At 37.9% G+C, this 15776-nt stretch overlaps 2 protein-coding genes across 2 annotated transcripts; both read right to left on the bottom strand.

The window, feature by feature from the left end:
• Nucleotides 1-551: 551 nt before the first annotated feature.
• Nucleotides 552-2688, bottom strand: LOC137960444 (protein TIFY 3-like). Its single transcript, XM_068808075.1, has 5 exons — nucleotides 2259-2688; nucleotides 1388-1466; nucleotides 1108-1300; nucleotides 947-1004; nucleotides 552-856 (listed from the first exon to the last, which is right to left on the bottom strand). Exons 1-5 carry the CDS (start codon nucleotides 2501-2503, stop codon nucleotides 712-714), a joined length of 720 nt encoding a protein of 239 aa, XP_068664176.1. The 5' UTR covers nucleotides 2504-2688; the 3' UTR covers nucleotides 552-711.
• Nucleotides 2689-4845: 2157 nt separating this feature from the next.
• On the bottom strand, nucleotides 4846-15680 carry LOC137959268 (pyruvate kinase 1, cytosolic-like). The gene is made up of 16 exons (XM_068806655.1): nucleotides 15465-15680; nucleotides 15164-15260; nucleotides 14865-14962; nucleotides 13962-14117; nucleotides 12448-12525; nucleotides 12170-12301; nucleotides 10858-10938; nucleotides 10329-10400; nucleotides 10119-10208; nucleotides 8926-9070; nucleotides 8412-8500; nucleotides 6350-6445; nucleotides 6128-6195; nucleotides 5887-5986; nucleotides 5575-5634; nucleotides 4846-5393 (listed from the first exon to the last, which is right to left on the bottom strand). The coding sequence occupies exons 1-16, from the start codon at nucleotides 15531-15533 to the stop codon at nucleotides 5241-5243; spliced, it is 1584 nt and encodes a 527-aa protein (XP_068662756.1). The 5' UTR covers nucleotides 15534-15680; the 3' UTR covers nucleotides 4846-5240.
• Nucleotides 15681-15776: the final 96 nt, after the last annotated feature.

Below are 15776 nucleotides of genomic sequence, written 5' to 3'. Positions count from 1 at the left end.
TCTCAATATTGTCTTTTAGTTCCCATTTTACCTGCTTCATTGCACAAGCCATTACGCGGCGTCCTATATTTTAATTACTTCGAGTTAACGTGGGCTGCTCTACCACCATTTCAAGCGTCGAAGAAAATCTGGGTGGCCGGCTGATTTTCCATTGCCAATACACCCTCCAAGAATCAGGCCTTGGCGAAGCAACCATTGCCCAAGATAATCAAATTTAACTATTCAAAATCACTAAAAAAAGTTATATCTGATATTTAGGAGGTAAGATGATCGATCCCTGTGCGAAAATAATTTTACAGACAAAAGTATCTCATGTCTCATCTAACGGCGCTTTGACTCCTGATTGATCCAACGTGAATGAAAGATTTGACTACTAATGATCTGAGACGACGGAGCATTGGTCAAATGATTCCGCAGTCTAATTGTTAGCCTCCTAAAGGAAGCTTATTTCGTCCACTTCTCTCTTCCAATCACATCCTTTCTCTCATCTTTACGTAGTTCGAAAACCAGACTTTTAAATAAATTGTAGAAGATAAAACAGGGGTAAGTCGTTGGACATAAAAGGAGCTTCTTACAGAGTTGCAGGATGCAACAACAGTGAACAATAATACATAACATTTTACGATCTTGTCTAATATCTGAAGTCTAAAGTTTCGAAGATTTTTCCCCAGAGTCATGGTAAATTGTGCCTTAGTCGAGTACAGTTAAGCATCAGGACAAGTTTGTAGCAACCGGCGAAGGAACTTCCTCCTGAGCTTTGCCTGTTTCAGAGAAGCAGCCCACGGGGCCTGGAAACTGGGTGCTTCCTTTACTGTCTGCCGTTATCGTTGCAGCATATGGAGCTTTGTTCACCAACCTGGAACAAAAAGATTATGTCAACGAAACTATACGATATTCTGAATTCCAAAATGTACGCGGCTAGTTTCTGGGTAGTTGTGGCTTTTACCTGTCTCGACGCTTCTCGAAGAAGCGTTGCAGGGAGTGCCTCCTCGCGTAGGGGAGTTCTGTAAGAATAACCATTTATTTAGAATATATAAATTGTTCAGGATCACACACCCATAAACCAGAGGAAGAAAAACAGTCAAATTTTTGGATGCGATTGCTTACCAACTTGCAGCTTGCTGATGGGATTGTTCGAACTCGGAAGGGATGGGGTTTGTGAGGATGCTGCTGCGGTGGTGCTCTGAAGCGAGGGAGATCTAGTGAGCACAGGAGAAGCCACATGGCCTACGGTCACATTCTTCTGGTTACTGCTATTTGCAGCTGCCGCTGCAGCAGCGATGAGCATAATTGCCTGCGCCTAATCAAAGCAACGGAAAACAGCATGAATAACTCACTGATTCAGAGGTACAAAAAGGGTTATCTTGATTTGAGGAAAAGATCAGACCTTCTCGGGCGGAATTCCGTCGTAAACATTGACAGTTCCCGAATAGAAAATTGTGAACTGCCCGGGACGCGCAGCCGACCTCAAGCAAATTAAGACCAGAAGATTTGTTAGATCAATTATCTAATGTTAGTGAAACTGAAGGTCAAGGAAGAAGGTGCTGGGAAATTCTAGAAGAACATGAGATGCAAATCTAATCATCTCATTGTATCAGACAGCCGTATTTGACAGATAATTCTCCATGTTCGCTAGATTGATCCTATGGAATTACTTTCTTTCTTCTAGTTAGCGATTTATTTTTCATAACCATGACGATTTGCAGATCAATGGGTGATTCATAGACTTCTGATTCATCAGCCAGTTTCTTATCAATTACAAGACCAAATTAGGAGCAATCCCGCAAATAAAATTTGTTAATGTGACGAGAAAGCTTACGAGTTCCGTTCAAATGAAGAGAATCGAGGAATCTCATGTAAGGAGAAAACATAAAGGCTGAGAAGAAGGGAAGAAAACACAGGAGAGGGCTGGACCGCTTGGTAGCGTCAGGTGGAGAACACAGTTCCCATTCTTTTTGCCATACCCGCCACGCCAGACGATCCCAATCGACTCGGACGGCAATTTGCCGAGTCGACATCCAGCAAATTTGTAATTTTGGGGCGGCAATTTCATCCCCTCCGCCCAACCGAAGCGATATTTCGTTCAAAACCCAAAATAACCCCGCCGGAAGACCAGTCACGGCGGCAAAAGCTAACCGCCGCTCGACACAAACGTCCCAGAGCGGGATCCGCGCACCCAAAGGATTACGGACGACATCGGAACAAGCGAGACGAAAAGAAAGACAGACACAGTCAAACAAGAGTCGCAGAGGGCTCACCCGAAGTTACCGCCCAGATTCCCAAGCTGAATCATCGGTGAGTCCGGTTTCTGCTGACAAGCCAACCCCTCCTCAACAACCGCCTCCTGCTTCACAGCCTTCTCCCCAAAGTACTTGGGAAACACACTCAACCCCTCAGAGGCCTCCTTAACGGCGGCCTCCACCTCCTCCGCCACCCGGGAGACCTCCTTCTCCGGCGCGATTCCTTCCTTCCCGGACACCTTCTTCGCTCCCAAGAAATCCATCGACTCACGTACTCAGCTCCGATTTCTCTCTCCAGACGCTAAAGCTATTCAACTCGAGCAGGATTTGAAGAATCAAGAAATAGAGGGGGGGAGGAAGAGATCCTCAACCTGCGCTGTGACCGATAACGAAAAAATTACGGGAAAAAAAAATGTAAAGTAGGTCTGGCGTGGGCAAGGAAAACCGGAAACCTGAGACAGAAAATTATTCTCGCGTACGTTTTAAAAAAAAAAAAAAAACAGAAAAAGCAGAAACCGACGACCTGAATTCACGCACGTGACTTATTTTGCAATTTCGAATTCGTATTGAAAACGGAGGTGGGGCCCGTTGTTTAATCCATGTAACTGATAAAAAACCAAATTAACAGCTTTCCTGCCTCTGTCAATGGAAAGGCTATTATAAAATGCCCTCTAACTTTGCGATAATTACAACAGCAGTATCGGAGTACCGAAAAGAACGGAGGAAAGATGAGAGGAGGGGGGGGGGAAACCCTACAGAGAATCTCCGGTCGGGTGGTGGATCCGATAACTCACAGGTTCCTAGGCGGGGAACACGGAAAGTACAGCAGGTCTTAGACCCATCTGGACAACTCACGGGTCTTTTATTTAAATATTAAATTTAACCCTAGGTGGGTTTCTCTGAACCTGCAGTTCAGCTTCATGAATTATTTATAAGAGAAAAAGACTTTTATTATGTTAGGTGACGTGACATTTATAGACACGCTTTTCTCATGCACGCCTTTCCCGGCTGCTAGTCGTAGTGGGCGCATTGACGTTGCCCCCCGACCTAACACTATCACTATCCTTCCATTATTTCCAATAATGAAATATTTTTTTTTAATTTAAAAATTACCTTAGCTTTAAATATTACCGTTTTGGATGGGGTTGATAAAGGAATTATAAAGTGTTCGAAGAAATAAATGCCTGAGCAGGGAAATCCCTCCTCCCGGTTGGAAAGAGAACAACAGATATGATGACTGAAATTAAACATACCTATGTAATAACTCATTCTTACACCTGTGCCCGAGTCAAGACTCAGACGAGGTGATCTTATTCCTCCAAATCACAAATTAATTTAGCAATTCAGAAAATTATGATCACACCCAACTGAGTTCCATTGTGGTTCTCACCCCAACTTCTGTATTTGGGGTTTACTAAGGCATAGATCACAACAAATTCAGGTTCCTTTTTGAAGGGTTTTTTGAGAGCATGAGATAGTCAATGAAGGGGATTCCATATGGACAAGCTCATCCCTGTTCAGGCCTTACTCTCATAAAATACAAAGGTTCATGGATGGATATCTTACCTCTTTGTCCATCTGGTCCAGATTACAGAAACGAGAGATCAGTTCATTCCACTTTTTCCCAAGCCATAAGATTCACGTCGGAAAATAAGCAAACAGATTGCAGGCAGCCCACAAATTAATGTTTCTTGGGCGAGAATAAAGAAGCAGAAGGACGAAAAAGGAGAAAAAGTGAAGCCATGTAGACTGGTGAGGAAAAGAATAAAATACGATGGAAGCTTTTGTCTCTCATCGTTACAGAAACCTGCACGAAATAGGATGGATTTTGTTATCCTGGACTTTTTTTGTCGAGGAGTGTTTTGATGATTCTCCGTTTCGACTGGATCATGTTATGTAAAATACGATTCAATTTATAGAGAAGAAAAAAATCAAAAGATATAAAAAGATAAAATAAAAGACAAAAGTATACAAACAAATTTTAAGTGGTTCCGCAATTTGCCTGAACTTCTTCCTTTATTGACCCCGACAGGATCAGCTTAGAAGATGAAGAATCCAATGCTGGAGAGCAAACGGGTTTAAACCCTTCACCAAGAACTTGCTCTCTCCCACCGACAAAAGCAAGGAGAAACCCATGTACAAAAAAAACGACTACAAATTTGACGAGGAAGAGAAGAAAAAAGGAGAGCAGGAAGAGAAGGAAAAAGGTGAGCAGATAGAGCACTTATTTCTTTGACTCCAAATGTATGTTTGTTATTGATCATTTTACTTACAAAGACATTGAAGATCGACCCTGTTGAAGACCTTCCGAGTTCAAACTGAATCATTTGCCTGAAAACAGTTTTGACTCCCAAGTTCCCAATGCGGTCCTTTTGCTGGAAACTGCATGTACCTGAATATTGAAATTCATGACACAGTGCATGTAACAGGCAATGAACTGGCAAGAAGAACTCTTAAACGTTGAGAGGCATGGACCTGATCTCAGAATTGCGCCTGGCTATTTGAAGGATGTACTGTCATATCTCGTTACTGTGCATCACACAGGCACAGAAACTAGAATAAGGTCTACTACCATGAAATAATCAACAATCTCTCAGCTAAAGACTTATAGAAATCACTCAATACGTTCACATCCAAAAAGTACTAGGCTCAATGCGTTAAACTTTTTTTTACAAGAGAATACTAAAGAGGAAAGGAAACAGCAGAGCAGCAGTAAAGAAAAAAAGTAAGAAAGGCTGCATTTCCAAAACCAGCCCGTCATACAGCACAGCTTAAAGAAACAATTCAGAAGCCTCTATAGCTTTCAGATGACATTATGAATGGATATCTCGCCCATAGTTTCGCTTTGCTATAAATACAGTTTAGCGTATCTGGGGTGAAATTGCCTCAGTGTACACTCTATGTTTTAAACACACTTGCTGTTTGAGTATGGAACTAGCAAGTCCAACTCAACAAATCGACCTTCACTCTTTGTCTCTAAGATGAAAGGGATCAATCGATTCAATCTTCGAGCTCAATTATCTTGACCACTGATGCATCTCCGACTTTTTGGCAAACAACAACTCGGTCATGGGATTTAACCAAACCAGAAACTTTGCCGTGGTCGAGAGCCACTTTCAAGACCGATTCGTTTGTAGCACTTGTAGATTCAGCCTGAAAAATCATCCAACAAAGATAGGCACATCGTGGTGATTAGTGGATACGAAAATTTATGGAACAATGTAGCTTGTCAAAAGCAATTAAGGCGCCGCTTGCGCCTTCTTTGAAAGACAGCCATCCCACATAATCGGAGGTTTATGAACAAATAAAGTATAAATAAGAAAATTTTACTTACAGGATGACGAGGATCTGCAAGCATTGGAAAGAGACCTCGCACTATCAACGATTGCCTAGCCTGTGTGAGATGGAAGATTGAACCCTCATTAGTTTTTTACTTAAAATGGAAACGGAGAATATCACTTGGCTTCAACAAATAGGAATAAAATCAAGAGAAATATCAGTTCGTTTCCAGAGTTTTTTTTTTTTTTTTTTTCAGAATGATCCTATGACTTGAAAGAGGCAATATCCGTATCCAGTTTCAAGGATATTCAGAATCTAGAGAAACCAACTATATAGCTAATTAGCTCTCCTTGGTAATGTAACATACCTCGAATGCACCACTAAAACTCCATTTAAGTTGATTCGTTTTGAGTCGGGGGATGACAACTGATAGTACGGGCATTGTGGGTCTATATTTAGCAATGAGCCTGCTCATAAAAAAGATAAAGAGAGATTGTACTACTTGCTCAAATCGCAGTTGACAAGCAAAAAACTTGCTTCCAATTGTTGCATGAAAAGTTTAAAAAAATAAAAGAGTAAAACCCAGATAATATAAATGAGACTTATACCTTGCAGCTCTTCCTGATGATGTAAACACAATAATAATAGATGCCTTCACCTTAATTGCAGCACGTACCTGAAATTGTATATCAAAAGAAAGTAAATTAGTCCATAACTCATGATGTAATTGGTTCGTGCAACAAGTTTCTCTTTTGCTTATATGCTTGATCTAAAAGACCTGCAAATCCAACTATTGTAAAAAGAGAAACACACAAACAGAAGAAACATACCGCAGAAGATGCAATGGACTCCAAGTGTGTCATTGGTTCACCAACATACTTTACAGTCTTCTTGAAATAAAGATCTTGATTGAAAACCTTCTCTGCCTGCAAATTGAGCATTTCATTATGACAACCATATATGAAGTATTAAAAAGGTACAGCTTAAACTGTAGAGGCAAAAAGGTTTTGCAGAGTCCAGGCAATGTCAAACTTTCAACAACAAAGATAATCAAAGACAGATAAGGTGCCAATGCAACACTAACAATATTGAACGAGAAATATTTGCTTATCAAACAAATTAAAAAGTAACATTTGCCGATATAGGAGATAAAATCACTGGACACAAAGTAAATGTCCTGTGTGTATAACTTACACCTGGGCATAAGTACCTTTGACTAGCAATTTTTATTAGCAAACAAAGCAGGCCGAATTAAGCATTTTATTTTTTAGATGGAAACATTCATTTTCTCACATTACCTTATCCATGAAAGAGAGATATACAGGGACGAAGAATAGGTTACAGAATAAGCTATAAAAGAGGAAGATTCAAGCAAGACTACAACTGGGCAGTGGTACAACAGTTGGCGGATGGCATCATTTACAATGCTTTTCTTAATAAGCCTTTTACAATGCAATTAGCTAGATAATTTGCTGAAATAAAGAAGAAAAATATGTGATTTGGGGAGACAAATAGAAGAGGGAAAACAGTTTTGGAAGAGGAACAGCCTTGCTGCCTTGGAATCCAAGCCAGAAAGGCCTGTCCAGCTTCTTTATAATCAGGGTCTAAGTGAAAATTTACAAAAGGACAAAAATGCCCTTCAATACTCAAAATTACATCTCCTAAAATACACGTCTAAATTGAATGAAAATTTAACTACAGATAAAATAAGACATTCTCTATCTAATAATCATACTATAAGAGAAAAATGTAATGTGAAAATTATGGGAAATGACCAAAATACCCTGAACTTGTATTTTAACATTTCCCCTCAAACTAGAGATTATATCAAACAATCCCAGCTTGTCACTAAAGGATACACATTCTCGTCTTCCCAAAGGCTTGGTAAATATATTTCTCAACTACTCTGAAGACTTTACATAAGGAGTTACCACATTCCCCTGTATAACCACATCTCTAATGAAGTGGCAATCAACATCTATATGTTTCGTTCTCTCATGGAATACATGGATGCTGGCAATAAGAATAGCTACTTGGTTATCACAATTCATAACCATAGGGTCAAATAACATAAAATCAAACTCAAGAAGCACATACTTAATCCACATAAGCTCACTAACTGTATGAGTTATTGCTCGATACTCGGCCTCTAGATTGGACCTAGCCATAACTGTTTGTTTTTTACTTTTTCAGCTTACTATGTTGCCTCTGAAAAAACAATAGTAGCCTAACGTAGAACGTCTATCCATCTTACACCCAGCATAATTGGCATCGGAATACCCAAGTACATCAACTTTCCCATTCTAAGTATACGGAAGACCTTTTCCAAGTGCACCCTTCAAGTACTTCAAAATCCTCCGAGAAGCTTCTACATGGACTTTCTGAGGATTTTCCATGAATGGGCTCACAACTCCCACATCAAATGAGATATACGACCTGGTAACTATAGCATAGGAGAGGCAAAAAGAGTTTTGGAAGAGGAGCAGTTGCTGCCTTGGAAACCGAGCCAAAAAGGCTTGTCCGACTTCTTTATAATCAGGGTCTAAGTGAAAATTTACAAAAGGACAAAAATGCCCATCAATACTCAAAATTATATCTCCTAAAATACATGTCTAAATTGAATGAAAATTTAACTAGAGATAAAATAAGACATTCTCTATCTAATACCCATACTATAAGAGAAAAATGTAATGCGGAAAATATGGAAAATGACCAAAATACTCTTGGACTTGTATTTTAACAAAAGACATGGACAACATAAAATTAGTCAGAATCAACAGATGAACAACCAATTCCCAATCATATTTGATGCAAGGAATATAAAGAATATTTTTTGGAAAGAAAAGACAACAGCTATTGGTTAGTAATTGCCGATAAGGAGGAAAAGCATACCTCTGCACAAATTTTGCCTACAATTGTGATAGTCTCAACAGGGTACAATCCTCGGAGAGTCTCCGCACCCAAAAGAATGCCATCACTTCCTACACACATTCAACACAACAAGGAACATTTAAATCCCACATAACTCTCTTATAATCATTGACTTTTTATAGGGAATGTCCAAGACTCAAGTAATTTAAAACTCATGAACCCAAAGTTCAGAGACGCATTAGAAACTAAAGAAAAAACACCAGATATCGAAAAGAAAGTTGATCTGTCATGAATCCAAAGGGTGTATTTGGCTGCATTAACAGACTTCATAAAATGGAATGATGCAGAACTGTTATCCCATGCTCTGGTTTCAATACCCTTTTCTTCAATGTATGTAGGGTACCTAATACTACTGAAATGAAGAAAACTTTGGGCCAGTGGGCTAGGCCTTGCAAAAAGCACTTGCTTCTGGTCCCACTTCAAATTGTATTATAATGCAGCATTCAAGTAATTGATCTCTGAAACAAGAAAGTACCATCCAGAACAGCATTGGCTACATCAGTTGCCTCTGCACGAGTTGGTCTCAGGTTGTCAGTCATGCTGTCCACAACACGAGTAACTACTGCAGGTTTGCCAGCCATATTACACTTGTAAACAGCAGCCTTTTGGAATAGAAACACCTGCAAAAAATATCACAGAGCATTTGTCATCAGCGTCTGGTTGATGCTTCCCAACTGGTGGATTTCTTCCGCCCCAGTGTTGAAGAGATAGGAAATCGGATCAGTTCAGGGTTCATAAAAGCATCTCATAAAAAGATAATAAACTTAAGTAATGCTACCTTATCCTATTCAGTCTAATTTTGATAAATATCTTCTAGAAAGTGAGAACTGGCCTTGATTGCCAAAGAAAAGAAATCAATATTATTAAAATAAAAAAATGATGCTAAAGAAAAAAAGATCAGATTTGTGTTGGATGAAATAGTTTCTTGTAGCACAGCCAAAACAATTTCTAACTTTTTTGAAAAAAGAAAAAGTCAATCAATACTGAAAGTCACATAAATTGTTTCTGCAATATAAATTCTTCTAAGATGGCAAAAGCAAACATCAAGTTTGCTATATATATATACACAAAATTCAAAAAAAAAAAAGTTTGCTATATATATGACCTATGAACTACTACCTTACAGCAAGCACCTTTTCTTTAAGTATTAAATGAGAAATCGCACTCTGTAACCTTCTGTTAAATGCGTGAAGAAAGGTAATCGTTACTGAATTTCCAAGAAAGTTGAATATATTCAAACAAAGAAAGTCACATGCAAGCCCAAATCTTCAGAATCCTATTTAGTACATGCAAATTAGTTAAAACATGTCAATTTTTTAAGTTCTCTCATAATATCCCCATATCTCAACAACATCCTCATAAAAGAATCACACTCCTGATTAGACACGAGGATTTTCTTATGTGACAAGGTCATAAACTCCACACCAGGACATCCTAGTAAACTTCACCATTATATATGCTATATATGGAATTGGAAAAAAAAAATTGTAAATGGATCCAGAAAATAAGAGTTTAAATAAGTCATGTAACATAGAAATTAGCACCACCAAGCAAATATGACGGACAGTAGAAACTGCATGGCAATCTAAATGGTCCCTAAACCAAATTTACAAAATAAAGTGGTATAATTAGTTATCTTGGCTTTTCGGGCTGGAACTAAAGTCTAACCTTCTCGGGCGGGAGATCTATCCCTAGATTTCCACGAGATAGAATGATTCCATCTGCTTCTTCAAGAATCTCATCAAAATGATTCAAACCCTGCCAAGAAATAAGTAGGGTAAATTCCCAAAAAAAAAACAATATTTGTACCTGACAAAATAGTTTTTATTATGCAGAGCATCATTCGCCTAAGAAAAAGAAAGCAACCACACAAATTACCTCTATGTTTTCAATCTTTGCAAATATCTGAGTCTGGCTGAGGTCACCCAACTTAGAAAGGAATTCTCGGGCCTGTAACAAAACAATCCAATGAGAAACGCTGAAAAGAGAAAGGAAAAACATTTATTGCACATAACAACATCATAATAATTCAAGTGGTAACAGAACCCAATCGAACCACTATCAACTGGATCTACCACCACTTCAGCAGCAGGTCCGCTTTTTTTACTCCATGAAAATATTATTATTACTACCATTATTATTATTCTTACTGTTTTATTACTCTTGTTCTTGTTCTTGTTCTTGTTACTGTCGTTGCCATTGTTGTTATTGTTGTTATTAACATTATAACAATAAGAATAGTAAAACATCTTTTTCTTTTGGGAAATAATTGTTTGTAACCATCATGATGACATCAATAGTGAAATACCCAATTAACTGCCACCCCTCATACCATGAGTAAACACCTTAAAATTGCAGCACGCTACTTTTTTGCAACTTTGGAAACATGCATTTGGTTTAAACTTACATGTCGAACATCTTCTGCATGTCGAGTAAAAGATAAGGAGAGGAAGTCAATCTTATTTCGAACACCCCATGTGCTGATGACCTGGGAAAAAAAAGATAATGTCAAAGACAAGGCACAGCATTCAGGAACTAGACGCAGTCAACCCAATTTTGCCATGACCGTAACAAGGAACCAGAGACCCTCAAAGTTCAGGTTGAATAAATGGATATTAACAAGAATTATTTTATGCATATTAACAAGAACATGTACTTCTTGCAACAGTGTGCATAAGATATTCTAAGATTTTTAGCAGTGAAAAAAAATGCATTTCAAAGAGAGAGCTCATAAGGGATTAATCAACGACAAATGCATCAACCTTTCCTAGATACACTGTTCCAGGTAAACTTTTCAGTTTTATGTGACGCATTTTCAACTAGAACTTGGCATAAAAAAAATATAAGAACATGTGATAGATAAATCATTTAAAATATGAATGCTTAGTTAACATCTTGCCATTAAAGATATTCTGTCATTCCACCCTTGAACCACCTGATAATGTTCAAGGGTCAAGTCTTTGTAATAATGAGGTAGGACGAATCTCAGCACTCTTATGTTCAAAACATAGTCTTCAACAGGCATTCAGCCTATTAGGATTTGATACTAGGTTCAGATTTCGGAGCCATTCCTCTTGCCACCATTACTAGATTACTAGATCTGGTTTTTTACTTTTTCCTTCAGTTTCTTTTGAATCTTTTGTCTTTTCCTTTCTGGTCAAGCCAGTTCTAAATGTTCTTCCTTTTTGAGTATACCTCATCATGATGTTCTTATTTCTTCAATCAGTTTATAAGAGCATTTGATGACCGTTCACTTTCCATACTTTAGTGCTCTTCCTTTTCCTTTTCATACATGTGTTAACTAATAAAAAAAATATTCCTTCTCTTTTTAGGTCAAATTTGAACTTTTTTAAATGCCGTGTTTATTTTAGGAAAACTCGAAACAGCATGAAGACAAGAGGCCATGGAGTTGAAATGTATTCTACAAAAAGTGGTATATTGGTAAACACATGGCCTTGAAGCATAACAGATCAGCTTCAAGGTTCACCAATCCCTATTATAACAGTTCGTCATCACGGTCAATCACAGTGTGGTTCCACTGAAAAAATTCAAATTGTCTCAGCAATCTTCAAAAGCCGCAAGAGTTAATAAGTACCAAAAAAAAAAAAAAAACTAACAAAAAAAAGTGGAGGTATTTTATGTCATTTTTCTTCTACAAACCCAAAAGAATAAAAGAATAAAATATTGAGGTCCATTCACACTTCTGTATTGGCACTCACCTGTTTATCAACCTCAGTCAAGGTAGGCAACTCAATTCGGATTTGTGATACATGCAGTGTGAACAAAGATCCTGACAAAGTAGAAGAATTCTTTATCACACAAACTACATCATCCCCCTTTATTTCAGCTACCTGCAATTAAAAAAAAACAATTACTTTAGATCAGAGCACAAGAAAAGATGCAGAAAGCCTTTGGATTGCTGGAAAAGCAGAAAACCATTGGTAAATAGGAACAGGAAACGATATAAGGAGGTAGTCACCACTTTGCCTTTGCTTACCTCCAACCAAACAGAAGTGGCTTCACTTCCAGTGAACAAGTACTGACCCATGAATATGGTGTCCCCTGGCTTCACTGACTGGAGAAAATAAGGAAAGAAAAAGGAAAATGTCAAATGCATAAAGATTCCAGAGCACGTCTCACTATCACGGAGATAGGATTCCATCAAAATCAGAGGAGGCCAGAAATCATAATGGTCCAGACTCATTTAAAAGTCTTACGATTACTTCAAAAACTAAATAAAATCAGCGTAAAAAGATGCAGTATAATAGTTCCAACTTATAAAGCATATTGCATGGTGTTCAGAGAAAATTAGCAGCAGCTACAAGAAAAATAGTGTTTTTTATGCATTAAGAAAAGTTAAACTAACTATAATTTCAATTTAAGAAGCTTCAGAAAACAAGTAACTCCCTATTAAATGATGATACTTGTACAAGGTAGGATGACAGTTGCTACTACTTTTTAATATTCTGTAGTATGAAATCAAAGGAATGCAGTTGATGCAGCTGACCCCAGAACAGTTAGAAAAGACTTTAGAAGAATAAGAGATTCACACATCTCAGGTGTTGATGCTTTTTCTATTCTTTTTTCTGATAACGATACTCCAACCAATTAACCTATTGGATTCTTTAGCCCATTTATGAACAGAAATTTAATCAAGAGCTTAAACAGGATGCCCAGCATGTGTACCACCAGAAGGTGAACCAAACTCAAAATCTCCAATACTGTCTACCAAAGATTAGAACCACATAAACAATCACCATTTTTTACGCATCTAAGCATGGACGCAATAGTAGACTAGATACTTAAAGAGCAGAGCCAGCAACTTGTTCAAAAACCAACAACCAAAACATGAAGAAAAGATCAATAACAGCAGGGATCAGCATGTACACGATGAAAGTCTTACTATTTTTTTGGATACAGATTACCCTTATTAGTGCCATGGCCATATTACAATGAGAGAAAAGATATGCAGGATATTTTAAATCCAGCATGGAGATGAACATAAATGTGAAGTCTAGCAACAGACCTGATGTAAAAGTAAAAGAAAATCAAACCACTACTTTCCCGATATTAAAATTTTAAATAAATACAAAAACACATCTGCTAGTGAACAGATGATGATGACTGGCTTCAACTAAAATGACGATATAACTCATCCATTACGAGTGCAAAAGCTAAATTTTTTTATGAAACACAAAAACACTTCTTTTAGTGAACAGGATGATTACTGGCTCAAACTAAAATAATGATATAATCCATTATGAGTGCAAAAGCTCACAATTTTGATGAAAATGAAGTTCTTATTTTGGGATATAAATAAAGTATAGGCTGAATCTCTAATTCACATGAATAAAGTAACACAAAACAGAGAAAATATTCAGCTTTGTCACAACCTTGAGCTGTTTATTTAAATTTTCACAAAAATTCAAAAATACTCTGAGAAATGCACTAAAGCTTTAATAAAGATGGTGTTAGTATCAGAACTATAAATAAATGATGACATTCAATTACCTTGGCCAGCCCACTAAAGTTTATGGGTAATATCTTTGAAGTGGCTTCTTGATTTTGATCTGGTGTAAGAGTAACAAATGCTTCCACCTCAAGTGAAATAGACTTCTCACTTTTGTTAATGACCTGCAGCTCAGGACCTACTGTATCTAACATAACCTGAAACGTGCAGAGGATACGGTAATGCTGTCAGGTTTTCCATCTTTTGCACATTCAATTGGGCATGATCTGTCTCTAAATAGAAAATCACTATCAATAGAAATGATCAGTGAGCCCTTCTATGATGGAAAGCTGAAAGAACTTTGCTTCATCGATAGAACTCCGAAGCGGAATCAAAAACAAGAGCAGCTCGGCAGACTCTCGGTCTTTCATACATTAAGTTAGTTGATTCATCATATAATTGAAACTGAGCACTAAAACAGCTTAAAGTAACATAATTCTAATCAGAGCAGTAATGAACAAGGAATATAGAGTAACAAAATATTTTTTGAATGCTAACAATACCACGCACTATACCCCTTTCCGTCGGTAAATCTTGAAGCTAAGAACTCAGACTAGAAACCCTCCAGTGTGACCATTGAGCCCAATCCACATAGAGCAATAAAAGTACAAGTTGCCCAAAAAAAAAAAAAAAAATACTCAATCAAAATACTTGAGAGACATTTTTTTTAAATAGAAAATACTTGAGAGACATTTCTTTTTAAATAGAAAATACTTGAGAGACATTAATCAAACAGAAAAATAAAACAAGAAAAAAATAACCATGAAAAGAACGAAATCATACCCACCAAAGCCAGCCAAAATTACAAAGCCTCACAAATCATGTATCAGGAGGGACAAACGTACTCCTTTATCGTTTAAAGGTATAACAGGTGATAGAAGACATGCGAAAACGATGCAACTTACAGCACACAGCTTCTTAGTGCTCTTGACAGCAACCTTCAGATTTTCCAATGTCTCTTGGTGATAGTCCGTGTCCCCCCACGAAAAATCAAACCGAGCCACTGATACAAAATAAAGTCAAATAAAACTATATCAAAAGGAAAAAAAATCAAAGACACATGCCCATAAACAACAAGAACGAGCCCACTTGACGCAACAAAACCGAAAAGTTCCTGATTCGAAACACTTCATACTTTTGAACGCACTTCTTCCAGTCAAACCAGAAAATAAATAGAAAGAGATAAAAAACTCAGAAGCTGTACCTGACATCCCGGCCTTAAGACAGCTGGAGATCACCTCGACGGATCGAGACTTGGGACCTAGCGTTCCCACAATCTTCGTCATCGCAGGAAAAAAATTCTGCAAAATCATCCAAGCATTTAAAAACTGTACTTGCTGCGATCTCGTGCAAAAATCACAACAAAAGACTAACTGCTATCAGCTTTACGGTAGCCTCTTCGCTCAGATACCACTTTAGCCAAGACAGAACCATTGAAAACCAAAAAAAAAAAAAAAATCCGCCAAAACAAATAAAAATAAAATAAACTGAATTCCGATCAGTACCGGCTTGGAGGGCTCCAGGATGGAAGCCATCCGAATCGGCTCTTCGAGAAGAAGATGAGTTGCGTGCATCTTCGGCTACCAACAATGAACAGAGAAAAGGAACAAATGAAGACTTTCCCCGGAGCAGCGAGGAGCGAGTGCAGGGAGAGCCGATGGGATAGCAGGGGACAGAGATTCTCTTCAGGCTTTGGAAAAACCTCTCTTGTATATTCGCAAGGTCTGGACGACTCATAAATAAATTTATAATTCTCCGCTTAGCTTTCGCATTTGTTAATTGCTAAATAAACGAAAACCGGGAGCGCCGCTCGGTCT

The sequence above is a fragment of the Aristolochia californica genome, unplaced genomic scaffold, assembly GCF_029961685.1.
Source record: "Aristolochia californica isolate CCGP_79_NKW_82.1479 unplaced genomic scaffold, dmAriCali1.0.hap1 SCAF_3, whole genome shotgun sequence".
Classification (NCBI taxonomy): Eukaryota; Viridiplantae; Streptophyta; class Magnoliopsida; order Piperales; family Aristolochiaceae; genus Aristolochia; species Aristolochia californica.
This window is presented reverse-complemented; position numbering and strand designations above follow the sequence as displayed.